The sequence below is a fragment of the Oncorhynchus clarkii genome, chromosome 17 (genome assembly GCF_045791955.1).
Source record: "Oncorhynchus clarkii lewisi isolate Uvic-CL-2024 chromosome 17, UVic_Ocla_1.0, whole genome shotgun sequence".
In the NCBI taxonomy this organism is placed as follows: domain Eukaryota; kingdom Metazoa; phylum Chordata; class Actinopteri; order Salmoniformes; family Salmonidae; genus Oncorhynchus; species Oncorhynchus clarkii.
In genome coordinates, this window is record NC_092163.1 from 18,445,719 (window position 1) to 18,473,252 (window position 27,534).

The window sequence follows — 27,534 nt, forward strand, 5'->3', positions numbered from 1 at the left end:
GGTGATAGCACTGGCTTCGTAATCGAAATTATATTTTGGGAGTACTTGTCATGGAAACATGTTTGTGCTGTTCGCTCATCTAACAAGACGAACCGTTTGCAAGTGAAGTGAGAGAGCGTCAAGATAGAGGGGTGCAGGTGCACGTTAGCAAGCTAGCAAATGCAGTATATAACCATGACCTAGACACATTTTGTAGTGGTCATGAATGAATAACCACTCATTTTTATTTTGAGGAGACGAGTAGGCCTACCCGACACAACAGTGTATGTCAGCAACATGGCATTCACCAGCCTTTTTTCAAGTCTTCCAAACAAAGAATTTGACACGGCGCCTTGTGAGCCGAGAGAGAGGTAAACTACTATAATACAAGTAGTCATTATTTCTACTGTCTCTCTTATACTTTGCTGGATTAATGTAACTAGCTAACATAGTCATGTGTTTCAGCTTTGAATTGGAGTACATAGCCAACTGTGAGAATTGATTGTATCCAATTTTTTCTCAGATTTCAAAGGGATGAAAGGCAACTGGAACCAGTTGAACTGGAGGTGAACGTCCAGTCCAGAAAGTGGCCATCGCAAAGGTGTCAGCAGAGTGGCCCCAGGAAGAGGAAAAAAGGGGACCAACAGGTGAATGTGTCATGTACTAAACAGATGCTGAATAGGTAAATTCAGAATGGAGAAGTTTTTTGCTAAACATTGACATAAGCCTAACTAACATATGCCTATCTTACGTTTGTGCAGTGCTTTGTACTACTAGGCGAATTGCATACCACATACCTGTAGATCAGGCCTCTTCAAACCTGTTCCTGGAGCGATACTCTCCTGTAGGTTTTCGCTCCTATCCCAGTTGTAACCAACCTGATTCAGTTTATCAACCAGATAATTATTAGATTGAGCTGCGCCAGATTACGGATGAGGTGACAACCTACAGGACGGTAGCTCTCCAGGAACGTGGTTGGCGAGCCCTACTGTAGATTAAAAAGTTGGTATAGAAATAGGCTACAAACCATTACCATTTGGTATTGCCCCTTTCCTTTTGATTTTGTGTTATAACGTTACCCTTTTTGTATTTTTCTGCAGGAGCAGTGTGGTCAGGCCAAGAAAAGTAAACTCCATAAATGCCCATCACAATCTTATAAAGACTTTGACTCTGTGGCCCGAGACTACAACGTGGTGAAGTGTGATTTCGAGCAACCAGGCTTTGACTTCCGTAGAGACCTGGACTTCTACAGTGATCGCAAGGAGGGTGCATCCCCAGGTCATGCTACAGAGAAGGGTGGGTTTTTATGGATTAACCCTTTACTATTAGCAATGCATTCAGACTTTAAAAGTTGTGTAGGATATTAATTTCATTTAACTTTTTCCACAGATCCTGATCAGAACAAGGATGTTCAAGGTGTAAACGAGAAGAAAGGACGGGAGCAGAAGAAACAGCGACGGGAGCCCCAGCAGCAGAGACTTGACAAGCAGGCCAGAGGCAGAGGGGGAAACTCTGCCAGGAGGGTTGGGGATTTTACCGGAATGGGTGGACGCGGAACTAACCAGCCCAGAGACTTCTCCAACAGGGGCGGAGGTGGTTCCAACAGGGGCGGAGGTGGTTCCAACAGGGGCGGAGAGTGGAGCAATAGAGGCCAGGGCTGTGACGAGGGGCGGTTTTCTCAGAAGAGGTGATTGGTCAAAGCGAGGCACTGACCGGTCACTTAGAGGTGGCCGACAGTTCCCAAATTATGCATGTTTAACACTGGTAATTAAAAATGAAATCATGCATATTTCCTTGTCAATATCCATAGAAATGTCATTTGTAGCTTTACGATGTGCTCGGTTACAGTTAAGGTTCCCAAGTCAGTGATTTCAGTCTAATGTACATTTTCACAGGAAACTTTGACTGGAAATGGGAAGAAGAACATGACAAAGGAATTCAAAGACCAGAATGCTTTGGAGATTGATGGAAGGTTAATCTGTCGACATTTCATCAGGGGAAACTGCATAAAGGCAGGTTTCTGTATTTTATGATTAGAAATTGTAACAATATTAATGGGCAATTGTCATTGAACCTAAACCTAATATATTCAAATGATAGTCAGGTATGTTTAAGTTTACTTATTTTAGAGTAAATACTGCCACTGGCCTGACCATTTTTTATAGAGACCCCAACTTATTTTGTTTTGCAGGGTGTTGACTGCCAGCTAGAACATGCTCTGGATGTCAACTACTCGATCAACGAAGTGTGTAAATTCTACGTCCAGGGATCCTGTTCGAAAGGAGAGAGCTGCATATACATGCACAATATCCTTTTCTCAGCTTATTCTAAATGTCCCTTATGTAGTGGTTGCCACTGGGTGGGTGAGGGGGGGAAATGACTGTACTCTGTTTTTAGTACTGTTTCCTTGTGTATCTGTCCTTCTACCTCTTGTTATATTTTGTGAAAAACTTCAAATTTGATCACAAAATACTAACTTAATAACAAAATGGCTGCCGTAGGGGTAGCTGCAGATGTTTTGTCTTTATTTCCTTAACCAAGTACCCACAGAGTTTCCCCTGCAAGTTCTTCCATACTTACGAGAAGTGCTACCAAGGAGACCAGTGCAGGTTTTCCCATGAACCCCTGACTGAGCTAACCAAACAGCTACTGGAGGCAGTCAGTAACTGTCTACCCTGAGAGACACTCCTGCTCTTACACAAACTGACATGGTGCTCCCTGTTACCATTATCTACTAACTAGGGCTTATGTCTCCTATGCAGGCATTGAAGAGGGACAAGGACATTGAGGAACTGGCTAAAAACGACAAGCCAATCAGCATGGAGGAGCCAGTGGCCACAAAGGAGTCGGCGACAGCTGAGGAGACGAAGCCTGTCATTGACATATTCCTGAATCCCCTAAGGTTAAGAATACGAGTGCACGCGCACATGTTTCTTTTACTGTCCTTGTGGGGACCTAAAATGTATTGTCATTCATTTTCCTTAATCCTAATTGTAACCCTAAGCTTATAATAGCTTAAGTCCTCATCGGAACCTGAGAAATGTTCCCACGAAGGAGTATTGTCCTTCTTTTACTAGCCTACACACCACAGTAGTGTATTAGAATAGTAAGCATAGTAAGCCCCCCGCACCACAGTGGTGTATTAGAATAGTAAGCCCCCCGCACCACAGTGGTGTATTAGAATAGTAAGCCCCCCGCACCACAGTGGTGTATTAGAATAGTAAGCCCCCCGCACCACAGTGGTGTATTAGAATAGTAAGCCCCCCGCACCACAGTGGTGTATTAGAATAGTAAGCCCCCCGCACCACAGTGGTGTATTAGAATAGTAGTGTATGTATGTGGTTGAGCGTTACATTTTACACTTGATAGTAAATCAACGTTATTCACTAGTGTTTTATTGATTGGCTACATTTTGTCTGGATTTCAGGCCAAACTTTTACAACAGCTCATGCACCTCTGAGCCACATGCTGAGGAAAGTACCACCGTGTATCAGAAGGAAGTGTCAGCTGAGGTCGTGGAGAAGGAAATTGCCCCTCCTACAGCGTCCGTTTGGTCTCCTGATCCTCCCCCAAACTCTGGCTTTAAGGAACCGGTTTCTTATTCAGTTGAGGCTGTGCTTGGGTCCCATAGGCCCCTAGATAAACCCTTCCGTAGCTTCTTTGCAGCCTCTATCAGCCAGACCTCACAGACCCAACCAGATCCCCCCACAACTACATTAGTTCCTCCAGACTCTATCCACCCTCGTGATCCACACCTAAACTCTACATGCAGCAAGAGAAATGTTCCTTATTCAGTCGAAGCTGTGCTTGGATTCCAGAAGCCTGAAGAAAATCCCTTCACACTCCCCACACAGATCCAATCAGATCCCCCCAGCACTACATTAGTTTCTCCAGACCCAATTAGTTTGTTTGATCCTCGTCTGAATAAGAGGCAGGCTTCTTATTCAGTTGAGACTTTCTCTACGGCCCAGAAGCCAGTGAAAAACCCCTTTTGCAGTCTCTTTGCAGGGACAATCAGCCAGACCTCCACTACACCTCTCAAACAGAACTCTGCTAATTCGCCCATCAACACCCCAGGATGTAAGGGACTAGCTTCTTATTCAGTTAAGGCTGTTCTAAAGTCCCACAAGCCTGTGGATAACCCCGTCCGCAGCCTCGTTGCAGGCCCCATCACCCAGTTCTCTCGCCACCCTGATATACAGACCCAACTAGATCGTCCTAGCACTACATTAAATCCTCCAGACTCCATTCGGCCCCCTGATCCTCCTTCAGTCTATAAGAGGCTGGCTTACTACTCAGCTAAAGCTGTGTTTGGATCTCCTAAACCTTTGAAACCATCCTTCAGCAGCCTCTTTGCAGGCCCCATCAGCCAGACATCTCCCCAACCTCCCACACAGACCCAACCAGATTTCCCTAGCGCTACATTTGGTCCTTCAGATTCTGCGCCTCCTGCAGGCTGTAAAAGGCCGGCTTCGTATTATGTTACGGCTGTGCTTGAGCCCGAGAAGCCTGTGGAAAACCCCTTCTGCAGCCTTTTTGCAGGAATCATCAGCCAGACCACTCTCGACCCTCCCTCACACTCCCAAAACTCCCCAGGTTGTAAGGCACCAGCTTCTAACAAGCCCATGGAAAAACCCTTCCTTAGCCTCTTTGCAGGCCCCATCAGCCAGACAACCCTCCCTGACCCTCCAACACAGACCCGGCCTTATCCCCCAATAGTCGAGCATAAACCGGAGGTACAAGACCCAACACGGCTCACCGGTAAGGGCCTGCTTTACTCAATACAATACATTAAATGTCCCTTTTGCGGGAAATGCAACTATATTACTGACATTTCATCACCACTTCTTGTCCTCCAGAGCCATCCACAACCCATTCTGTTCTGAGGACCCTCTTCCTACGTCTGAGCCCATGCCGCCATGAGGGGGAGCAGGCGATCAGTAACAGCTGCAAAGATCCAGGTACAGTCGGACACATCATGCTACAAGTAGTGTATTTGTATTGTAAGTTTGCATAGCTTTTTATTTTATTTCACCTTTATTTAACCAGGTAGGCCAGTTGAGAGTTCTCATTTACAACTGCGACCTGGCCAAGATAAAACAAAGTGCAACACAAACAACAACACTGAGTTACACATGGGATAAACAAACGTACAGTCAATAACACAGTAGAAAACTATATGCCGCGTGTGCAAATTAGTTAAGATTAGGGAGGTAAGGCAATAAATAGGCCGTAGTGGCGACGTAATTACAATTCAGCAATTAAACACTGGAGTGATAGATATGCAGATGATGAATGTGCAAGCAGAGATACTGGGGTGCAAAGGAGCAAAAAAATAACAATATGGGGATGAGGTACTTGAATGGGCTATGTACAGGTGTAATGATCTGTAAGCTGCTCTGACAGCTGATGCCTAAAGTTAGTGAAGGAGATATGGGTCTCGAGCTTCAGTGATTTTTGCAATTCGTTCCAGTCATTGGCAGCTGGAAGGAAAGGCGGCCAAAAGAGGAATTGGCTTTGGGGGTGACCAGTGAAATATACCTGCTGGAGCACGTGCTACGGGTGGGTGCTGCTATGGTGACCAGTGAGCTGAGATAAGGCGGGGCGTTACCTAGCAAAGACTTGTAGATGACCTGAAGCCAGTGGGTTTGGCGACCGAATATGAAGCGAGGGCCAGCCAATGAGAGCATACAGGTCGCAGTGGTGGGTAGTATATGGGGCTTTGGTGACAAAACGGATGGCACTGTGATAGACTGCATACAATTTGCTGAGTAGAGTGTAGGAGGCTGTTTTGTAAATGACATCGCCGAAGTCAAGGATCAGTAGGACAGTCGGTTTTACGAGGGTATGTTTTGCAGCATGAGTGAAGGATGCTTTGTTGCGAAATAGGAGGCCGATTCTAGATTTAATTTTGGATTGGAGATGCTTAATGTGAGTCTGGAAGGAGAGTTTACAGTCTAACTAGACACCTAGTTATTTGTAGTTGTCCACATATTCTAAGTCAGAACCGTCTAGAGTAGTGATGCTAGACGGGCGGGCAGGTGTGAGCAGCGATCGGTTGAAGAGCATGCATTTAGTTTTACTTACATTTTAAGAGCAGTTGGCGCCCACGGAAGGAGAGTTGTGTGGCAATGAAGCTCATCTGGAGGTTTGTTAACACAGTGTCTAAAGAAGGGACAGAAATGTTCAGAATGGTGTCGTCTGAGTAGAGGTGGATCAGAGAATCATCAGCAGCAAGAGTGACATCATTGATGTATACAGAGACGAGTCGGCCCAAGAATTGAACCCTGTGGCACCCCATAGACTGCAAGAGGTCCGGTCAACAGGCCCTCCGATTTGACACACTGAACTCTATCTGAGAAGTGGTTGGTGAACCAGGCGAGGCAGTCATTTGAGAAACCAAGGCTGTTGTCTGCCGATAAGAATGTGGTGATTGACAGAGTCAAAGCCTTGGCCAGGTCGATGAATACGGCTGCACAGTATTGTCTCTTATCGATGGCGGTTATGATATCGTTTAGGACCTTGAGCGTGGCTGAGGTGCTCCCACGACCAGCTCTGAAACCAGATTGCATAGCGGTAAGGTACAGTGGGATTTGAAATGGTCTGTGATCTGTTTAACTTTGCTTTCAAAGACCTTAGAAAGGCAGGGTAGGATAGATATAGCTCTGTAACAGTTTGAATCTAGAGTGTCTTTCCCTTTGAAGAGGGGGGATGACCGCGGCAGCTTTCCAATCTTTGGGGATCTCAGACGATACGAAATAGGTTGAACAGGCTAGTAATAGGGGTTGCAATTGCGGTGGATAATTTTAGAAAGAGAGGGTCCAGATTGTCTAGCCCAGCTGATTTGTAGGGGTCCAGATTTTGCAGCTCTTAGAGATCTGGATTTGGGTGAAGGAGAAATTGGGGAGGCTTGGGCAAGTTGCTGTGGTAGGTGCAGAGCTGTTGACTGGGGTAGGGGTAGCCAAGTGGAAAGCATGGCCAGCTGTAGAAAAATGCTTATTGAAATTCTCAATTATCTTGGATTTATCGGTGGTGACAGTGTTTCCTAGCCTCAGTGCAGTGGGCAGCTGGGAGGAGGTGCTCTTATTCGCCATGGACTTTAGTGTCCCAGAACCTTTTTGAGTTTGTGCTACAGGATGCTAATTTTTGCTTGAAAAAGCTAGCCTTTGATTTCCTATCTGCCTGTGTATATTGGTTCCTAACTTCCCTGAAAAGTTGCATATTGCGGGGGCTATTCAATGCTAATGCTGTACGCCACAGGATGTTTTTGTGCTGGTTAAGGGCAGTCAGGTCTGGAGTGAGCCAAGGGCTATATCTGTTCCTGGTTCTACATTTTTTTGAATGGGGCATGCTTATTTAAGATGGTGAGGAAAGCACTTTTAAAGAATAACCAGGCATCCTCTACTGACGGAATGAGGTCAATATCCTTCCAGGATACCCGGGCCAGGTTGATTTAGAAAGGCCTGCTCGCTGAAGTGTTTTAGCGAGTGTTTGACAGTGATGAGGGGCTCCATGCTAACTGTTGCTTGCTTCGGGACAGAGACGTTAGCCAGGAGTAGCCACTCTGATAGCAGCTAGCTAGCTGCGATGATCCAGTGTAAAGGTTCAGAGCTTGCAGTAGGAATCCGGAGATGTGGGAGAGAATAATCGCACTGTGCAGACTGGCAGGAGTTGACCGGGCTGAGGTTAGCTGATGACCGCTAGCAGTGGCTAACTGACTACTAGCTAGTAACTAGTTAGCTAGCTAGCTTCTGTTGGGGGTTCTGGTTCTAAAGTGAGGTGGGTTGCAGGAGAGTATGTTGAAATTGAGGTAAAAAAATATTTAAAATATATACAAAAATAATACGTGTATATATACATATATGTACATGACAAGACATCTGACTGCTACGCCATCTTGGATGAGACGTGATGTTTTTTATACTTATTTTCTCTCACCTACTTCTGGCTAAAATATTTAGAATTGTTTTACTCTTGGTGTGTATCAAAATATATTCAGGATTGTGTCCGTTACCGTGGAAGTGTGTCAGATCTGTTGTGACCCCTTTCAGGAGGCGATGGCTTGTGTTCCAGTGAAGACAAAATCACCAGAGGATCTACTTCCACAGGACAGCAGCGGCAGAGCCAGGAGGTGGTTGAGGAGCCGGAGAGTGAGCGTGAGGAGCCGGAGAGTGAGCGTGAGGAGTGCCTTCTGAGGGATGAGCTGTTGGTGATTCCATTAGAACCATTAGTGCCTTACGTGCCACTTGGTGACCCTTGCCAGGCTGATATCACCCTACCACGGTCCACCTTGGCCCGGGACGTGGTGTGGTCCTTTGAAGACCTTGCCCCTCTTCCTCCCCCCTCACTCAATCACCAGCCGTCTGTCCCTCTGGCCTCCCCCTCTACTGAGAGAACATCAGGTCCTGCTGTTGGACTGTCCAGCCCTGCAGGACTCAGGCCACAGCCTTCCCCACAGGACTCCAACTCTCAGGAGGCTGCAGGAGAGCATCTCATTCCCTCCAGGAATTCAGGTAGGAGTCGGGTCCAGGTGGATACCCCCGGCGTTCACAACCTTCCAATCCAAGCGATGGTACGGATCACTCGACGTAACACTGATGTACAACCACAGCGACTGTCTGGACAAATGAGGGGCAAAAGTGACAACGTGGGTGACAAAAAAACACTGAAAGACCTTTTTAAGACTTTTGACCCCGCATCATCTCCCTTCAGACAGTAACTGCATTTGGACTATGGCTCATATTGTATGCACTGTCGGTCAATGGACTACACACCAAGACTTACACAAACACTTGGCCTTCATATGAATGCTTTTGCTCTAGTGTATTTTCCTGCTAACAGATCAGAACAGCAATTCATTACAAAAATGATTGTGTAAAATGCAAGAAAACAATTACGCGCGCGCACACAACCCTCCTTAACTCCATTTGATAAAATGTGTTCCTCCCATTGATATCATTACTTAGCAACAGCTAATGTTACTGATGAATTGTCAGCCTAGTCTGTCTTGGTGAGAATTGTTTAGGGATTTTCTTAGATGAGGCATGTTGATGTTTTTTTACAGAATAAAATGTACATTATTGATTATTTAAGGTTATAAAAACGAATGGCATTTCATTTTTATTAAATCAGAAAGTAACATATTGGAACAATTACTAACCGTTGCCCTCTTCCTCCACTGCTGCCGACTACATTTCCTCTTATTTGATGAGTGAACAATGGAATGTTATTACCCTGAACTGATTCTTATTCTCATGTGGAAAATGTAATTATTAAAACTAATTATGCACCAGTTCTGCTCTGCATGTAGTGCTTCTCTTTTCTTATAGTAAGGTACAGTGCTGCGAAAAAGTACTTTATGCCTTCTGTCCACCAGATGCATCAAACTCTTTGCATTCAGGCGGAAGTCACTAATTGTTAAAGGAGCAGTCAGCAATGCTATGTTGGGGGAGCCGCACTAGGCTGCGGTGAGTTCTGTGTACCACGTGCGGTCAATATTTAACTCCTGTGTTGGTTTACCGTGCAGCGGTACAAATGGAAGTACACACAGACATCGAATCGCTAGTTGAAAAGCAAAGCACGTGTATGGAACAGAAAATGCGGGATAGACATCCGGTAAAATAAAACTCGTATGCATCTGGTGGTCGTTAGGCTTCTAAGGCTGAACCAGCAGAGTTGCTGTATTGTATGCACTTTAGAATGTTTTAATTGATATGGCCCCATCACTTTTTCACATTTAAGTCTCACAGCCTTGGATTTTGATGCATTTGATTGGGAACTTTTATTTGTGAGTCACATTATTCAGAGCAGTAGCTTCCCTCAGTGCCTTTCCTGTCCGGCAGCTAAGTTTAGAGTGGGGGCCTAATCTAGGGTGTGTCGTGGTAGTTTATTTTTTCCTCTCGGACTGCACTGAGCTCAAGGGACTTTCAGTGACCGTTGAAATGATTGTGTACCCTTCCCCAGATTTGTGCTTCTCTATAATCACATCTCTGACTTGCTCTTTCTTTTGAAAGTCTATATCATACTGTGGGACCATACAGAGAGAGGGGTATTTATCCTTACAGATTAATTTAAGGTGGGTGATCTATACATTTCTTACACAGGTGGAGTCCAACACATTGTGACTTGTTGAGGAAATGTATTGCACCAGAGCAAATTTAGGCTTTCAATTACAAAGGGAATGAATACCTCTTATTTTTTTTAATCTGATTTCCACCATCTCACACATTGCACCTGGGCTGCCAGCATGAAGACATTACAAAAGGCACATAACTAAAGTATTGATCATTTTGATCATCTCAAAGCACAAGTAATAAATCCAGCACAATTTTTTTTTATTTGTACCTTTTATTTAACTAGGCAAGTCAGTTAACACATTTTTATTTACTATGACGGAAAAAATAACCAAAAAGTTGGCGTCCACCCCCACCCAGCCAACATGTGCAATAATTTGGGAGCCTGGCGCACGGTGGCTGGACTGTCATACAGCTCTATGATTAGGGTAGGACTATTCAACTTACTGTACACTTTATTTGTATTTTTTTACACCTTCCAAAATTTCATGGATTGAATTTGGTAACTTTCAGGATGAATCAAACCACTGTTTTTATTCATCAATATATATTGTGCCTAAAGGCTCTAAAGCAGTTTTTTTTCTGATTCATACTTTTATAACCCAAAAATGTCCCTAAATATACCAGTTGGTACTGAAATAGAGATGAAAATGCATATTTAGATGGCTATTTTTCATTGATCCATATATTCTGGACACGTTCTCTATGTATTCTAGTCTGTCGACAAATTCTAATTAAAGCTATACTGTATTTAAAGGAATGGCTTAAGATAAATGTTTTGAAAACCCTATTGAATGACCACTCCACAAGGAAATCTGTTGGCCAGCAAGTGGGAAGGTTTTCAGCTGTTTAATTAAATTAAGTGTGCCCAAGGAAACCAGGCCTCCAAAGCCTATTGCATACCTGTATAAGTAAAGTCTGTATACCAACTACTGAGAAGTGCGTAGAAAAGGCACACGTTTCCTAAAACTGAGTCAGGCCCCTTAGAGAATGTATGCCCTTTTCAGTATAATGGTTTGATTAATCCTGAAAGTTGCCATTCAGTAGTTCAATCCATTAAATATTAGATACATGTTGTGAAAACCCTATGGAATGAAAACTCCGTGTGAAAATCTGTTGGCCAACAAGTGGAAGGGTTTTGGGTGGTTGAATTACATGTATTCAGTGTGCATAAGGAAGCAACATAAGGTAAGTCTGAATCGCTCTTTTTTTGCTTAGACTACTACTCCTTTAGCCTGCATCTGACTCTGACACATCCTGTTTCTCTTTTGGGCCCTCATTGCTAGCGTGGAAGCCATTTTTTTACTGTCAATGTCAACAAGGAGAGGTTTTGACTCCACTCTCGGGCTTTGGCTGCTTCTCCAAAGCATTAGCATAGACATTGTTAGCCTTAGCAGCGTCATCTTGCTCACTCTATTCCCCTTCATTCTCGTCATAATCAGGGCTTTTTCTCTGGAAGCATCCCATCTGAGTGGAAAGGGAAAAACAATGTTGAACAGTTCAACACAGGGTTGTTCCTTTACAATGCAGACGCAAAGGTTCTGTCGCATCATTGATACTCACCATATACATGGCCATTGTGATGATGATCAGGAGAAAGAGTCCTACTCCTGTCCCTAGTATCAGCTCTCTTTGTGGATGAATGATGATCTCAGCCTGGACATTAATCTGGAGGAATACATTTTGAGACCACACGTTTTACGATAAAACAAGCATTTTAAAACAACTCTTATGCAGTAAATCAGTTTAATTCCACAAACGGAATTACCTGTGTTTGGTGGAAGCTTGAGTTATCCTAATGAGCAAAGAAATATATACAAAATTGATGCTTTTGTCAATCTTTGCTCAAGAAATATTTGTATCTTTGTTGAAGAAAAGTTTTTTACAGGAAACTTACCCCTGGGTCACTCGCTGTCTGGGCATATCGTTTTTTGTCATAGCCGAGTTTGACAAAACTGATGAAATTGACTGTTTCTCTGTCCCCAGTGAATTTCTTTGGCAATGACAAGTTCTGTAGAGTGAGATATTGTTAGTCAAACTACATTAAATAAAATGGTGTTCCTTGCTTCAATTCTTTAAAAGCGTTTTGTGGTAGTAGAAGAAGTGTTCTGATTTCAGATTTAAATAGCAGAGAAGTTAGACAAAAACTTCGAGCTTCGTCTAACTAGTTGGGAAAGTGGTCAAAACGGCAGATGTGTCAAAGTTCAAACTAAAAGTAGTGCTTATTAGAACAGGTGTGTGATTTCAGATTTAAATAGCAGAGAAGTAGTAGACCCATATGTAATAATGTCGAAGTTGTGGTATAAAATGCTCGGAAAATGGTTAAAATGTCAGTTGTTTGTAAAAGTGTATGCAGTCAATGCAGTAACTAACAAAGCTGCATCATTTGATAGGTAGATAGATATCTGTTCTGATTTTAGATTTGAAAAGCAGATAAGTAGACCAAGATGTCATACACTTTGGGGGAAATAGCTGATTTGTCAGCTAGTAAGCCAGGCAAGTGACACATTCCCACGTCATACTTCCATGTTCCTGGTCTTTTGCAAGGGGCTTCAAGTTTATATCATAAAATCAGATGCCTTTTATGACGTTTTTGCGATGAAGACTATTGCGCTACGATTTTGCCAAATTGAAGACCAGTCAAAAACCCTACAAAAGTTCAAAAACCACTAGGCTACTTGCATGGCGTAGTCAACAGTGGGAAGTTAATGGATGAAGTTGATGCGGTTATTAAGACATCTGTATCTCTTGATTTGTATAATAGAATTCATGGGAGTCTAACAATGGAACCTTTAGACTGTTGAATAAATCCCATGGAAGTGGATGGAGGACAAAAAGCTCAATAGTAATTTTATATATATCAATAAGTCCACTCTGCACCTTTAAACGTTTGAATGGCGTTTCAAGCTTAAATAGTGTAGCGTGCTAAAGAATAATAAATATGACAAAGATTTAAAGTGGGATGTTTGCTGTCTCAGTCTCATTCATTATTAGCATGTTACTCTCTACCATTATTTGTTGAAGTTGTCTTAATACAGACCTTTGCATGTTGATCGAGGTCCTTGAAGGAAACATTTCCAGACAGCACAAATGTAACTGTCAAAAACTTCTCCAAAAGGAAACTTTCACACTCGATGGACTTGCAGTATTTTTCTGGAGAGCAGTACTGTAAACACAGCCAGAAGCAAAATGTGTGTTTCAGTAACATGATTTACTATACTGAGTTGTAACTTGATTGGATCGGTTACCAACAATGTCAAGAGTGAGTGCCATATTTGAATTCTCACCTCTGTTGTTGAATTGATAACCTTTCCACATTGAGTGTGGTTCTTCAAAGAAAAGAAAGGAAACTTGTATTAGGCTGTTTCCTATTGAAAGAAATTGTGGCATTAAAACATCAGCATTTTCGTAGGAAATGTGAACAGTTTTACCTGTAAGACAGATATTTTGTAGTCCTTCATTTCAAATCTGTGCTCAAGCTTAGTTGGGAAAGTGAATGTGACTGTGATGGGTACAGACTTAAATCCCAAGTTCTGCACCTGTAAACAGTGGGACATTTAATCACTCAATGATACTAACAATAACATTTGTATAGAGATTTTATACAAAGGCATTTGTTACAAAACATAAACCTTAACTCCCAAATGAGCAAGGCTAGAGCGACAGAGACATTAAAATTTGTTTTTTTTAGTATAAAAAGATCTAGCACATTACACCCACACCGTGTGAATCACAATTTCAAGATCAGTCACAGCAATAGCAGCTGATTGTTTACCTCATATACATTCACCAGTCTTTTAGGTGATGTGTCCTCCAGAGTAAAGTTCATGTAAGTGGTGGAGTCTTGGGGAAGGCTTCAACAACAACAAAAAGATACATAAGTCACCTTGATTTTATTCAATTAACTTGATGGAGTCATTCTCAAACAAAATGTCAAGTATAGGCTTGTAAAGACTTACGCTTTTGCTACCAGGTCAACTGCAAATTGAACAGGGATGGTCCGGGTTAGGGAACTATTGGTTGAGTTTCCATTGTCGCTGTAAACAAAAGCAAAGGTAAATGCATGTTTTGTGTACATTAATGGAATGCTATGACGTCCTTCAGCTAATTGAGAAGAAGGTATTGAGGTTGTATAAAACTAGTTTGTTTTAATCAATGTATGTTCAATACTTTGACTGCATGGGGAAATGTGTGTTTACTGGACTGATTCTCTCACACAATTCACATTGTGGAAGCATATTTTCTACCTCAGGCCGATGACGGTCATCTCCATTGTGTTGTTCCAGTTGTATGTATTCAAAATATGGAATTTACTGGTGAACACTGCCTGAAAAGGAAGATGGCATCGTTGACAAAGTCAGACTTGATTTGAAATTGGATCATAACTGTGGAAGTAGAAAAGAAGTGGAAGGCATGCCTTCAGAGAGTATTCATACCTGTTGACTTATTCCAAATTTTGTTACAGCCTGAATTCAAAATGAATTCAATAAAAAAAGCTCAAAATCTACATGGCATAGTAAAAACATGATTTTAGGTTTATTTTTGCAAATTTATTGAAAATGAACTAGAGAGCTCATTTACACAAGTATTCACAACCTTGAGTCAATAGTTTGTAAAAGCACCTTTAGCAGTGACTACTTCCGTGGGTCTTTCTGGGTAAGTCTCTAAGAGCTTTCCGCACCTGGATTGTGAAACATTTGCCCATTTATTAAAATAATTCTTCAAGCTCTGTCAAATTTGTTGTTGATCATTAGTAGAAAACCACTCTCAGGTCTTGCCATAGATTTTCACGTAGATTTAAGTCAAAACGGTAACTCACTCAGGAACATTCACTGTCTTCTTGGTAAGCAACTCCAGTGTAGATTTGGCCTTGTGTTTTAGGTTATTGTCCTGCTGACAGGTGAATTCATCTCTGTGTCTGGTGGAAAACAGACTGAACCATGTTTTCCTCTAGGACTTTTCCTGTACTTAGCTACATTTTATTTCTTTATCCTGAAAAACTCCACAGTTCTTAACGATTACATATATACCCATAACATGATGCAGTCACTACTATGCTTTTTCTCGGTCTCTTCACGCAAATGACAGGGATTTGGGCCTGTTCCCGGGAAAGCAGTATATCCTTCACGTCGGACTCTTTAAAGGAAAAAGGTTCTTCCAGTTTGTGGTGAGTAATCGCTGTTCTGAGTTTAGATACTGTGGAGTGCACCAAACACTGGTAGTGCAGAGACCTTGATAACGTACAGCCAGTATGATCTCGATGCCCACTGAGATGAAACCAAGGAAAAGGGGAATCGGGGGAGGTGTATGACTACAACCCAAAGTAGGATAAAAAAAAAATATATATTTCTGAATTTATTTAAGCTTGCCATAACAAAGGGGTTCAACTGAGTCAAGACATTTCAGCTTTTCATTTAAAAAAATGTATTTGTAAAAATGTCAAACATAATTCCACTGACATTATGGGGTATTGTGTGTAGGCCAGTGATAAACAAAAACACTCAATTTAATCTATTTTAAATTCAGGCTGTAACAACAACAATGTGCAAAGCGTCAAGGGGTCTGAATACTTTCTGAAGGCACTGTATCACTCAAATCAAAGCTGTCACTCAATAAGACATTGAGTTACTGCTTTTAGCTCTGAGTCTTTATCATTTAAGCACATTTTAAAGCTTTACCAGTGTATTCACAGTTGAGCATTATTTACTGGTATATCTAAGTAATCACTCACGGTAGTTTTACTACGGTAGACAGGTATGCTGACACTGCATGTAGTTCTGTCCATTTCACCTTCCAGACCACCACAGCTGAACACCGTTCTCCTTGTAGACTATGGAATACAGACAATATGTCAGGTGTGTAAATAATCACTGACAGTCTAAAATAAACAAGTATGCATGTTAAAAATGAACCAATTTACGGAACTAATCAATTCAACACTTAAAGATCCACTACGCATAAATCGCTATATGTACGTTTTTGGGCGACCCGACCAAATTCACATACAAATGGAGTTATAGATCTGTCATTCTCATTGAAAGCAAGTCTGAGAAGGGGTAGATCTGTTCAATGTCCGCTATTTCTGTTGGATTCAAGCTTCAAATATACCTTTTCATTTTACCATACGAGAACATATTGATTACTCTCCATACACTCTACAGGAATTTGGTGTATGGAAAGTTACTGAGTGAGACAAGGGGGAGTGCATAAATGTAATATTCTGTTCAAAGATATTATTGAATATCAATGTTCCTACAGAGAGAAGCAAAAGCAACAGTCTAGCTTCAGTTCCTGATAGGGCAGGCCAGCTGCAGAACTAAGGAAGAGGGGGGCCAAAGGGGCCAACCACAGCGACCCTCCTACTACAGTCCTATCGCACACACAAACACTTCCATGCCCACAAAGGTTTGAGCATCAGGCAGGGCCATGACTACACCAATGAGAGGAACCAATTCCTGCCTAGCAACAGAGATGTAAAAGGGGTTGACCCTGGCTAGTAGGAAGTTATATATATATATATATATATATATATATATATATATATATATATATATGATTGTGTAATCATACCTTGTCTTTGCAGCTGTATGACCCAGTGGGTTTATTTATTTTTATTTTATTTCACCTTTATTTAACCAGGTAGGCAAGTTGAGAACAAGTTCTCATTTACAATTGCGATCTGGCCAAGATAAAGCAAAGCAGTTCGACACATACAACAACACAGAGTTACACATGGAGTAAAACAAACATACAGTCAATAATACAGTAGAAACAAGTCTATATACGATGTGAGCAAATGAGGTGAGATAAGGGAGGTAAAGGCAAAAAAAGGCCATGGTGGCAAAGTAAATACAATATAGCAAGTAAAACACTGGAATGGTACATTTGCAGTGGAAGAATGTGCAAAGTAGAAATAAAAATAATGGGGTGCAAAGGAGCAAAATAAATAAATACAGTAGGGAAAGAGGTAGTTGTTTGGGCTAAATTATAGGTGGGCTATGTACAGGTGCAGTCATCTGTTAGCTGCTCTGACAGTTGGTGCTTAAAGCTAGTGAGGGAGATAAGTGTTTCCAGTTTCAGAGATTTTTGTAGTTCGTTCCAGTCATTGGCAGTGGAAAACTGGAAGGAGAGGCGGCCAAAGAAAGAATTGGTTTTAGGGGTGACCAGAGAGATATACCTGCTGGAGCGCCTGCTACAGGTGGGTGATGCTATGGTGACCAGCGAGTTGAGATAAGGGGGGACTTTACCTAGCAGGGTCTTGTAGATGACATGAGCCAGTGGGTTTGGCGATGAGTATGAAGCGAGGGCCAGCCAACGAGAGCGTACAGGTCGCAATGGTGGGTAGTATATGGGGCTTTGGTGACAAAACGGATTGCACTGTGATAGACTGCATCCAATTTGTTGAGTAGGGTATTGGAGGCTATTTTGTAAATAACATCGCCAAAGTCGAGGATTGGTAGGATGGTCAGTTTTACAAGGGTATGTTTGGCAGCATGAGTGAAGGATGCTTTGTTGCGAAATAGGAAGCCAATTCTAGATTTAACTTCGGATTGGAGATGTTTGATGTGGGTCTGGAAGGAGAGTTTACAGTCAACCAGACACCTAGGTATTTGTAGTTGTCCACGTATTCTAAGTCAGAGCCGTCCAGAGTAGTGATGTTGGACAGGCAGGCAGGTGCAGGCAGCGATCAGTTGAAGAGCATGCATTTAGTTTTACTTGTATTTAAGAGCAATTGGAGGCCACGGAAGGAGAGTTGTATGGTATTGAAGCTTGCCTGGAGGGTTGTTAACACAGTGTCCAAAGAAGGGCCAGAAGTATACAGAATGGTGTCGTCTGCGTAGAGGTGGATCAGAGACTCACCAGCAGCAAGAGCGACATCATTGATGTATACAGAGAAGAGAGTCGGTCCAAGAATTGAACCCTGTGGCACCCCCATAGAGACTGCCAGAGGTCCGGACAGCAGACCCTCTGATTTGACACACTGAACTCTATCAGAGAGGTAGTTGGTGAACCAGGCGAGGCAATCATTTGAGAAACCAAGGCTGTCGAGTCTGCCGATGAGGATGTGGTGATTGACAGAGTCGAAAGCCTTGGCCAGATCAATGAATACGGCTGCACAGTAATGTTTCTTATCGATGGCGGTTAACATATCGTTTAGGACCTTGAGCGTGGCTGAGGTGCACCCATGACCAGCTCTGAAACCAGATTGCATAGCAGAGAAGGTATGGTGAGATTCAAAATGGTCGGTAATCTGTTTGTTGACTTGGCTTTCGAAGACCTTAGAAAGGCAGGGTAGGATAGATTTAGGTCTGTAGCAGTTTGGGTCAAGAGTGTCCCCCCCTTTGAAGAGAGGGATGACCGCAGCTGCTTTCCAATCTTTGGGAATCTCAGATGACACGAAAGAGAGGTTGAACAGGCTAGTAATAGGGGTGGCACAATTTCGGCAGATCATTTTAGAAAGAAAGGGTCCAGATTGTCTAGCCCGGCTGATTTGTGGGTGAATTAACTTGGTTTATGGTTTTTCTAGTCGTCCATATTACTTTTTACTCTGTAAGGAACCTAAAACTGCTTCCAGTTACGTTTTGTTTTTGTGTCTTACTTTCGGTTTTGTACACCAGCTTCAAACAGCTGAAAATACAATATTGTTTTGGAAAATATATTTCACAGCTGTTTAGATGGTACAATGATTCTCTACACTATACTTGCTTGTTTTGTCACAAACTTAAGCTAACTATTACAATTTTAGTAACCAGGAAAGGGTGGAGTGATTTCTGCATAGTGCACCTTTTAATATTTTATAAATAATTAGCACATGTAGGGAACATTTAAATGTTTGGCGGCAAACTGATGTTTGAATCAACGTTCTTCTATCCTGGTTCTGCAGACCCACAAGATGAGCAAGGAAAGCTTTTGTTCAAGCCCAGGAGGAACACCCCTGATTAAACTAATCATCTAACCCTTGATTGGCTGAACATGTTTTGGGTCTCCAGGTTTGAATAACACTGGTTTAGACGAGAGCAAGAAGAAAACATCAGAATGAAATACACAATAGATGGAGGGGTATTACCTTCAGAAGATGCATCGTGGAGAATGAGAGGCCAGGAGGGTAGAGGAGGGTTAGACTGGTGTTATAGGAGTCATCCCCGTGATTGGACAGTCTTATAGTCACATTAAAGTAACTCTGGTCCACCACTAATAAAGTTGATGTGCTGATAAGAGAGACAAGACCGTACAGTCAGAAAACATGCTTTTTTTGATGAGCAGTCAGTAATCATTATAGTTACAAACAAGTTCCTTTATGTGGCCTCTGTTTATCAGACACTTACATGAAGTTGAAGTCCACCTCAAGCTCTGCCAAACAGGTTTCATTTTCTTTGCAGTTCTTTTCAAAGGGCACCTATGATGAATTCAAGACAATGTGTTTAGATGACCTGTTTTCACAGGTCTTTGGCTAAATTACAATACTCAGTCCACAGTCAATGCTAGTACTGTTGATCATTGTAAGTGAACAGGTTTTAGTCAGACCCAGAACGTATCCTCGTACCTCAACCACGGCCTTTGCAGGACTGTCAGTATTCAGAATGGCAGTACAACCCTCTTGTTGGCTTTGAGATTGAGAAAAATTAAGTTGGATGATTATGGCCGATAATGTGTCAATCACGCATTGCTGGAAGAAAAGAAAATGTGGCATTCATTTCTCTATACATAGTCCTGAACAACCCTCATTCTTTTCATCACTGAATAAGACAATAACAATTCAATAAGAATTCCACAACCTAACAAGTTAATGTTACTCATTAAATCCCCTCCTTACGAGAGACATTATGGCTGTTGTATTGTTGCATAGCTACAGTTTCTCATTGATCCTACTGTCATGTAGACTGAGTGGTTGAAGCAGGTCCGCTCCTTTCTCAGCTCCACAGTAGAGAGAAGACTTCTGGCCCCTTTGTTCGTGTCATTGAAAAAGGCTCGGCTCCTCTGTCTCACTGGATCCACATCCAGCGTGTAGGAGACGTTCATCCCTGCACTCAGCGCCCCTGGAAAAGTACACAATAAATCTTAAATGGCCTCCTTATCAGGGAGAGAAGTTCAGAACCTCATGGTTGCCTGCTGATGGGACAGCATTGAAGTAGAAAGCAGAGATGGAGTCAAGAGTTCCAAACTACAGAGTTCCAAACTGCCTCTTGAAGCAACGTCAGCACAAGAACTGTTCGTTGGGAGCTTCATAAAATGGGTTTCCATGGCCGAGCAGCCAGACACAAGCCTAAGATCACCAAGCGCAATGTCAAGCATCGGCTGGAGTGGTGTAAAGTTTGCCAGGATGCCAGGAGAACGCTACCGGCCTGAATGCATAGTGCCAACTGTAAAGTTTGGTGTAGGAGGAACAATGCTTTAGGGCTGTTTTTCATGGTTCAGGCTAGGGCCCTTAGTTCCAGTGCCAGAAAATCTTAACACTACAGCATACAATTACATTCTAGACAAATCTGTGCTTCCTGTTTCAGCATGACAAATGGTTTGTTGAGATCGGTGTGGATCGGTGTGGAAGAACTTGACTGGCAGGCACAGAACCCTGACCTCAACACCATTGAACACCTTTGGGATGAATTAGAATGCCGACTGCAAGCCAGGTCTAATCGCCCATCAATGCCCATCCTCACCAATGCTCGTGGCTGAATGGAAGCAAGTCCCCGCAGCAATGTTCCAATATCTAGTGGAAAGCCTTCGCAGAAGAGTGGAGGCTATAGCAGCAAATGGAGGACCAACTTAATTAATGCCCATGATTTTGGAAGGAGATGTTCGATGAGCAGCTGTCCACATACTTTTGGTCATGTAGTGTATGTAGTCTCAAATCACTCAATTTATGTTGGAAAGCACAAAGCCATCAGTATTCCAAAAGTTCTGAGAGTTCTTACCAGCTTTACTCTTTGTTGCCTCTGCCATGTTAAAGCAGGCTGTCAGAGTCACCACAGGGGAAATGGTCTCTTTTGCCAGACAGTAAAAGTTAACAGTGCTGATCTCCGAGGGATGGAAGTGGAGATGAGCAGAGATGCTGAGGACCGGTCTGGACCTGTTAGCGATCGAGGGTAAAGACAGTGATGTTAGCCTACATTGTACGATGTTGGGTAGCACCGGCCACACCTCATTGAGCGCAGCCCCCATTCAGTGCAGATCCCACACTAGTGGGATATTTTTTACTGTCCGTTTTAAACCAGCTGTCTTTTCTTATCCTTTTTTTGGACTCGTACCTCAAGACGACAACTGCGCCACGCGTTCCTACTACGATGTCAGTCAGTCCATCCTCACCCAGGTCCATCTTCCCATCAATCGTCTGGCCAAAGAACTGGAGCTTAGATCTCATCATCGCAGCTGAGATGCGCTGCAGTAAGAAGACAAACATTTCATGAAAAGGCCTTGATATTGATATCCCAGGAGGGATGTATGTTTTCTTTGATCATGAGCCTTTTTGAACGATTTCCATCTTCGTTTGTCTCACCTGGCTGAATTCAGGGCGGATCCCCTTTAGCTTTTCACCCAGGTAGATGTACACGGCCCCCCTGTGATCGTCCTCAAGTGGAGCGCCCACAGCTACATCCTTCAGCCCATCTCCATTCAGGTCTGTGAGAGAGGAGATGGAGGAGCCGAATCTACCCTGAGCCATCACTGAAACATTCATCTCCATCCTCAGTTCCAGCTAATAAAGGAGAGATCACATGAAGATAAATCCATATTACATTGTCTTTTTGTGCAGTGTTATTGAAGAGGATGGATATTTATGTCCAAATAAATCAATATCGGCTTCCAGATCACTTTGTCCCTGATGAACATTTTCAACCACAAATTGCAGCATTTGATTCTGTTGTTCAGAGATTCACAGTTCAGCCCACCTTATCAGTTAGTGTGTAGACGTAGATCCTGCCCTCTCTCGGTGGTTGGTGAAACATTGGTGCACCCACCAGGAGGAAGTCTGTGTTGCCGTCTGAGTCTATGTCCACAGAACACAGCTCTGCCCCGAAGTAGGAGCCCATCTGAGAAAATCCAAACTTACATTCATACAAAAATGGTTTTGAAATGTTTTAAGAAGTCTTCTGGTTTTTGAATGGAACTCATTAGTAAACATTAAAAGTGATATCATGTGTTCCTCTATACTATCGGAGGAGTGAATCAACCCTTGAAGTAACCACAAAAGCTGGTTTCATGCTGTCCCTATTGTATAACTTGATTGATATACAACACTGCTTACAGAAATAGCTAATGTTTACCAACCTGTTCTCCAGACAATCTTTGTGCCACAGTCCAGTTGTTGTTAACCTTGTTGAAAAGTAGGATCCGTCCCATGTGTTCAGATCTTGGTGCTCCGGTAAAATATAGAAGGTTCTGGTTCTTCTTCCCAACAGCTACAGAGTATCCTATAAGAACAATAAAGAACTGTAGGTACATTGTAACTACACTCCCTTCTCTGAAACATCTGAACTAATGGAGCCTTGAAAATAGTGTTTATTCAAATCAAATCGTATTAGTCACATGCACCGAATACAACAGTGAAATGCTTACTTACGAGCCCCTAACCAACAATGCAGTTTAAAAAAAATACGGATAAGAATAAGTAATAAAAGTAACAAGTAATTAAAGAGCAGCAGTAAAATAACAATAGCGAGACTATATACAGGGGGGTACCGGTACAGTCAATGTGTGGGGGGCACCGGTTAGTTGAGGTAATATGTTCATGTAGGTAGAGGTATTAAAGTGACTATGCATAGATAATAACAACAGAGAGTAGCAGCGATGTAAAAGAGGGCGGAGGGGGAGGCAATGCAAATATTCTGGGTAGCCATTTGATTAGGTGTTCAGGAGTCTTATGGCTTGGGGGTAGAAGCTGTTTAGAAGCCTCTTGGACCTAGACTTGGCACTCTGGTACCGCTTGCCGTGCCGTAGCAGAGAGAACAGTCTATGATTTGGGTGGCTGGAGTCTTTGACATCTTTTAGGGCCTTCCTCTGACACCGCCTGGTATGGAGGTCCTGGATGGCAGGAAGCTTGGCCCCAGTGATGTACTGGGCTGTTCGCACTACCCTCTGTACTGCCTTGCGGTCGGAGGCCAAGCAGTTGCCATACCAGGCAGTGATGCAACCAGTCATGCTCTCGATGGTGCAGCTGTTCAAATTCCCTTTTGAGCAATATATTTTTTTTTAGCTTAAAACTTATTTTGGCTAGGCCCTTTTTCTCAATTTCCGCCTGAATGACGTGCCCAAAGTAAACTGTTGCTCAGGGCCTAAAGCCAGGATATGCATATAATTGGTACCATTGGAAAGAAAACACTTTGAAATTTGTAGAAATGTTAACATAATGTAGGAGAATATAACACAATAGATATGGTAGGAGAAAATCCAAAGAAAAACCAACCAGAATACTTTTATTGTTGAGAGACCATGCTCTTACAATAGAAAGTATAGGGGCATACTCAATTCTAGCTCCCAGGATGCAATTCCTATGGCTTCCACAGGGTGCCAGCAGTTCAAGGTTTTAGGCTTGTAACTTCCAAAATTAATAAGAAATATCAGTTTTAGTACAGGGACAGTCTTGGAAATTCGTGTTTGCGCGTTCGATGAAAACAGAACGCACATGCTAAAAAAGTTTCCTATTGAACATACTTCTTTACGTAAGAAATAGTATAGTTTGATTACATTTTAGGGTATCTGAGGAGTAAATAAAAACTTATTTGGGGGTAGATTTTCAGATTTCTTTCTCTGCATGTGGAACGAGTGGATTACTCAAATCGATGGCGACAACTAAACTGACTTTTTGGGATGTAAAGAAGAATTTTATCTAACAAAACGACACTACATATCTGGGACCCGTTGAATGACAAATCTGAGGAAGATTTTCAAAAAGTAAGTGAATATTTATTCGCTATTTGTGAATTTATGAAACCTGTGCCGGTGGAAAAATATTTTGATGTGAGGCGCCGTCCTCAAACAATCGCATGGCATGCTTTCGCTGTAATGGCTACTGTAAATCGGACAGTGCTGTTAGATTAACAAGAATTTAAGCTTTCAACCGATATATGACACTTGTATGTACCTAAATGTTTAATATCCATAATTTTTATGATTATTTATTTGAATTGTGTGCCCTCCAGTTTCACCAGAGGTTGTCTGGCTAGCGGGACACCTAGCCCTAAGTTAATGTTCCATTACCCATATAGGAGTCTTTGTCCAATGTGGGGTCCTGAATTTCCCTTTCCTCTGATCTCTGACCCTCAGTCTCAAAGAGGGATCCACGCCAGTTGTTTGATCCCACTGAGCCCAAAACCAAGGTGTCCTGTAGATGAAATAAAACAATGGGTCATATTTTTCATTAATAAGCATCAGTTGCAATGGTGGTCAGTACATTTATTTAAAAAAATAAGATGATAAAACATACTGGACATACTATCGTGTATCTCACCTTATTAACGTAGACAGCACTGAACCCACTCTGAGACATCTCTTTCATCAAGTTTCCAGCCAGAGCAGTCTTGGAACCTAGAATATAGGAACACTGATATTAATTGCGATACATTGATACTTCTACTGTGGAATGTTTTGAGTAAGGTGTATATTTCAGGAGGTGACCAGTATTTCCAATTCAGTTTTTTTTAATGAATAACAACTCTCAGTTGACAGGGACTTTGCTGTAAAATAAGTCAGTACTAAGGGATTTCAACTGAATCTGGAGTTGTACCTTCAATGTTGAAGATCTTTTTTTGTAAGTTGTCTAGGATTCCTTTTAGTCCGTTGTAGTCCTGGATGAGGAAAGTGTTGTTCTCTTTTGGCTCTGATGCTAGTGACTTTAGTTTCGTCAAATCGACATTCTTGACCTGCCAAGAAATATATCACTTGAGGACAGGAATTATAGTGAAGTCTAATTTGGCGGCCAAATAAAATAACCTCAGATTTCTTATTGTTGAGCCGGATAAATTGTCAAGCATTTGATGTCAACAAGATACTTGTGAATGGTAGCTACACTAGGTTGGTCACTGGGTCTGATTGGTAAACAAAGCTACGTGTCATCTGCATAGCAGTGCAACTGAATGTTAGGATTGCGGATGATGTCACCAAGGGGAAGCATGTACAAGGGGTGAAAAAAAGGGCCGAATACTTTCGCAAGGCACTGTATATTTTCAAAATTAACAGGCAGACACATCACCTTTAGCTACAGAATAGCTCACAGTGTGTGTAGAGAGGGGCATCAACAGTTTAATGAAATATGTTTTGTTGTGAAAACATACTATCAATGTTCCCGAACAGATTTCACTTGATTTCCCAAATTAAGTACTGGGTAGCTGCAGGAACAGGGTTAAAGAGCATACAGAGTTTGGGAGGAATATCACCTGTCGCGCAGTGAAATAGCCGAAGTAGCCTGACCAATGCCAGTGAAAAATGTACCAGCCGGAAAGTGGCTGACCATATGCCAATATATTTGCACCTCTGTGAACTTTAAGTGAAATTATTTGAAAATGTACCTTAATCTAGGGATGGAAGGTAAATCGAGAATTGACGGTAAATTGATCAGATAAAAACACTGCTGCTTTAGCATTAGCTAACTAGCATGAGGATGAACAAGCTAACTAGCATGAGGATGAACAAGGCAGTTTAATAAAAAACTTGCTGTATTTCAATCTTCTTCATTCACCGTAGATTGTTGTGGGATAAGTACTGTAACACTACAGCGACATCTTCCATCCCTGGATTGAGGTACGTTTTCAAACCATTTCACTTGAAGTTCACAGAGATGCAAATATATTGGCCTTTGGTCGTTTCAACTAGGAGGAGAGCATGCCTCCTCGTCAAAATGTATTGGCTAGTGATCAACCAGCTGTAGTTATGGGAATGAAACCAGTTTCAAATGAATTTAGTCATACAATTGTGTGGTGTTGTGTTGGGAGGATACAGACTCTCCCCTTTTAAGGACTTACCCCAATAACGAAACGGATGATGTTTTTGTCATCACTTCTTTTGATAGAGTTAAACCTTTTATCAGTATCACTGGGATCTCCATCTGTTATTATGACCAGTACTTTAGTTGCATCTGCGGTGGCGCCGGCGGCTTGGTTTTCAAAAATGTTTTTCCTGAATTAGATGTATACAAACAACAGATCAAGCTATCTTTCTTACACCACAATCCCCGTTCATCAAGTAAAACTGATTAATAATGATCAACCGTGACCTACAAAAGAAAGTCTATCGCCTGATGTGTGTTGGTTAGACTAGACATGTGCTTTTCTTTCCAAAGATTAGTCAAGGCTCTCCCCTCTTTGTAGTCATTGAAGTTGAAAACTGTCCTGGATCTTGATGAGAACTGAACTGCTGCAAACTGTGGTTGAAAAAAATAGGAAAAGATGACTAACATTGATTTCATTCCATACTTTCCATGCAGCGACATTCATGGGTATTGCACATACACTCTTAGAATTAGTGGTGACTCGAGGAACCCTGAAGATCCTCAAGGAACCCCTGAGGTTCTACAAGGAACCATTGCTAGTCAATGGTTCATATTTGCACCTTCAGTTAGTTGAGGGATTCTTGGAGGAACGGTTAATGGTTCAATGTAGCATTGGGCTCCTGGAGGAACCCTGGAGTGGAGACGCGGCTTAGTAGTCGTGTGGCTTTAACATATATATTTTTTGGGTCACCCGTTAGAGTAAATGTCATTCCTATTCATCTGATCTGTTGTATTGTAATCCCATGTTAAGGTTTAAGACTGACAGTTTTGTACCTTCATCAATAGAGGCATATTAGATCCTCAAGAGCCTATGCCACTCCCGAGGTTAGAATAGTTGCCACGTTACTATACTATATGTTAGCATAAATGTAAATATTCTTAATATTATATTAGAATAAATATGTATAAATATTCAAGTTTATTTTTTTGCAGTGTACAAACATTTACGCTAACGGGTGGCCGAAAGCGACACCTCCAATAAGCCACTCCTACAATCTGATAGGCTGCCACCTCTACAATATATTATTAGAAAGGTTCAAAATGTAACTCCTCCCATCACAAAAAGGTTCCGGTTTGAAACTTTACACAGGGGCTCCTCGAAGACCCTTTTCAGAGGCGTTCCTCAAGGAACCTGTTTGAACTGGAAAGGTTCTGCCGGTGTGGCAACCCAAAAGCTTATTCTAAGAGTGTAGATAAACAGATGTATGTTCAGCAACCTCACAAGCATGATTCAAGTTATTACATTTAAAGGGAAGTTTACCTTGATTGAGGAGTTTTTTAGGGTTGTCATGATATTGTTTATGAAACCTTTGTTCTTATCAAATTCATCCGTTGTCATGCTTCCTGATCCGTCAAAGAGGAAAACGAGGTCCACTATTTTCTTAGTACATTCTGTAAGAGAAAGTGAATTACATAAATGTATATGATGAATAACACTCACAACAATCTTTACATATTCAGGACTCTAAATCTTATCATTCACAATTCATATTTTGTGACCTA

At 42.1% G+C, this 27,534-nt stretch overlaps 3 protein-coding genes across 4 annotated transcripts in view; 2 read left to right on the top strand and 1 right to left on the bottom strand.

Annotated features, from left to right (window-relative positions):
• LOC139370437 (uncharacterized) lies at positions 1 to 1,723 on the top strand. The gene is made up of 4 exons (XM_071109912.1): positions 1 to 350; positions 503 to 626; positions 1,080 to 1,275; positions 1,369 to 1,723. Exons 1-4 carry the CDS (start codon positions 277 to 279, stop codon positions 1,668 to 1,670), a joined length of 696 nt encoding a protein of 231 aa, XP_070966013.1. The 5' UTR covers positions 1 to 276; the 3' UTR covers positions 1,671 to 1,723.
• LOC139370436 (zinc finger CCCH domain-containing protein 6-like) lies at positions 1,651 to 10,808 on the top strand. Its single transcript, XM_071109911.1, has 8 exons — positions 1,651 to 1,666; positions 1,875 to 1,991; positions 2,171 to 2,285; positions 2,528 to 2,637; positions 2,742 to 2,881; positions 3,407 to 4,740; positions 4,839 to 4,940; positions 8,031 to 10,808. The coding sequence occupies exons 2-8, from the start codon at positions 1,905 to 1,907 to the stop codon at positions 8,696 to 8,698; spliced, it is 2,556 nt and encodes an 851-aa protein (XP_070966012.1). The 5' UTR covers positions 1,651 to 1,666; positions 1,875 to 1,904; the 3' UTR covers positions 8,699 to 10,808.
• LOC139370435 (integrin alpha-X-like) overlaps positions 10,307 to 27,534 on the bottom strand; it is a 24,689-nt gene continuing 7,461 nt past the window's right edge. Inside the window, exons 6-32 of one of the 2 annotated variants that reach the window (XR_011627136.1) lie at positions 27,293 to 27,423; positions 26,261 to 26,403; positions 26,006 to 26,159; positions 24,772 to 24,907; positions 24,496 to 24,572; positions 24,246 to 24,369; positions 22,317 to 22,459; positions 21,938 to 22,078; positions 21,547 to 21,744; positions 21,299 to 21,429; positions 20,966 to 21,120; positions 19,923 to 20,089; positions 19,597 to 19,719; positions 19,379 to 19,449; positions 19,120 to 19,261; positions 15,784 to 15,882; positions 14,300 to 14,379; positions 14,012 to 14,089; positions 13,828 to 13,906; positions 13,484 to 13,591; positions 13,340 to 13,381; positions 13,093 to 13,218; positions 11,950 to 12,063; positions 11,821 to 11,847; positions 11,616 to 11,720; positions 11,090 to 11,519; positions 10,307 to 10,558 (exon numbers count right to left, since the gene is read on the bottom strand). Coding sequence is in view for 1 of the 2 variants with exons in the window: in XM_071109910.1 (XP_070966011.1) it covers positions 11,466 to 11,519; positions 11,616 to 11,720; positions 11,821 to 11,847; positions 11,950 to 12,063; positions 13,093 to 13,218; positions 13,340 to 13,381; positions 13,484 to 13,591; positions 13,828 to 13,906; positions 14,012 to 14,089; positions 14,300 to 14,379; positions 15,784 to 15,882; positions 19,120 to 19,261; positions 19,379 to 19,449; positions 19,597 to 19,719; positions 19,923 to 20,089; positions 20,966 to 21,120; positions 21,299 to 21,429; positions 21,547 to 21,744; positions 21,938 to 22,078; positions 22,317 to 22,459; positions 24,246 to 24,369; positions 24,496 to 24,572; positions 24,772 to 24,907; positions 26,006 to 26,159; positions 26,261 to 26,403; positions 27,293 to 27,423 (2,948 nt within the window). In the remaining variant the exon portion in view is untranslated. Of the gene's footprint in view, positions 11,520 to 11,615; positions 11,721 to 11,820; positions 11,848 to 11,949; positions 12,064 to 13,092; positions 13,219 to 13,339; positions 13,382 to 13,483; positions 13,592 to 13,827; positions 13,907 to 14,011; positions 14,090 to 14,299; positions 14,380 to 15,783; positions 15,883 to 19,119; positions 19,262 to 19,378; positions 19,450 to 19,596; positions 19,720 to 19,922; positions 20,090 to 20,965; positions 21,121 to 21,298; positions 21,430 to 21,546; positions 21,745 to 21,937; positions 22,079 to 22,316; positions 22,460 to 24,245; positions 24,370 to 24,495; positions 24,573 to 24,771; positions 24,908 to 26,005; positions 26,160 to 26,260; positions 26,404 to 27,292; positions 27,424 to 27,534 lie in introns of both variants that reach the window. The other variant, XM_071109910.1, reaches the window with a different exon arrangement.

Bases quoted from the DNA above. Each gene is read 5' to 3' on its own strand.
- LOC139370436 (XM_071109911.1), top strand. From the start codon at position 1,905: ATGACAAAGGAATTCAAAGACCAGAATGCTTTGGAGATTGATGGAAGG. The intron at 1,992-2,170 runs GCAGGTTTCTGT...TTTGTTTTGCAG, and splicing joins TCAGGGGAAACTGCATAAAG to GGTGTTGACTGCCAGCTAGA. The intron at 2,286-2,527 runs ATATCCTTTTCT...CCAAGTACCCAC, and splicing joins GAGCTGCATATACATGCACA to AGAGTTTCCCCTGCAAGTTC.
- LOC139370437 (XM_071109912.1), top strand. From the start codon at position 277: ATGGCATTCACCAGCCTTTTTTCAAGTCTTCCAAACAAAGAATTTGAC. The intron at 627-1,079 runs GTGAATGTGTCA...ATTTTTCTGCAG, and splicing joins GGAAAAAAGGGGACCAACAG to GAGCAGTGTGGTCAGGCCAA. The intron at 1,276-1,368 runs GTGGGTTTTTAT...CTTTTTCCACAG, and splicing joins AGGTCATGCTACAGAGAAGG to ATCCTGATCAGAACAAGGAT.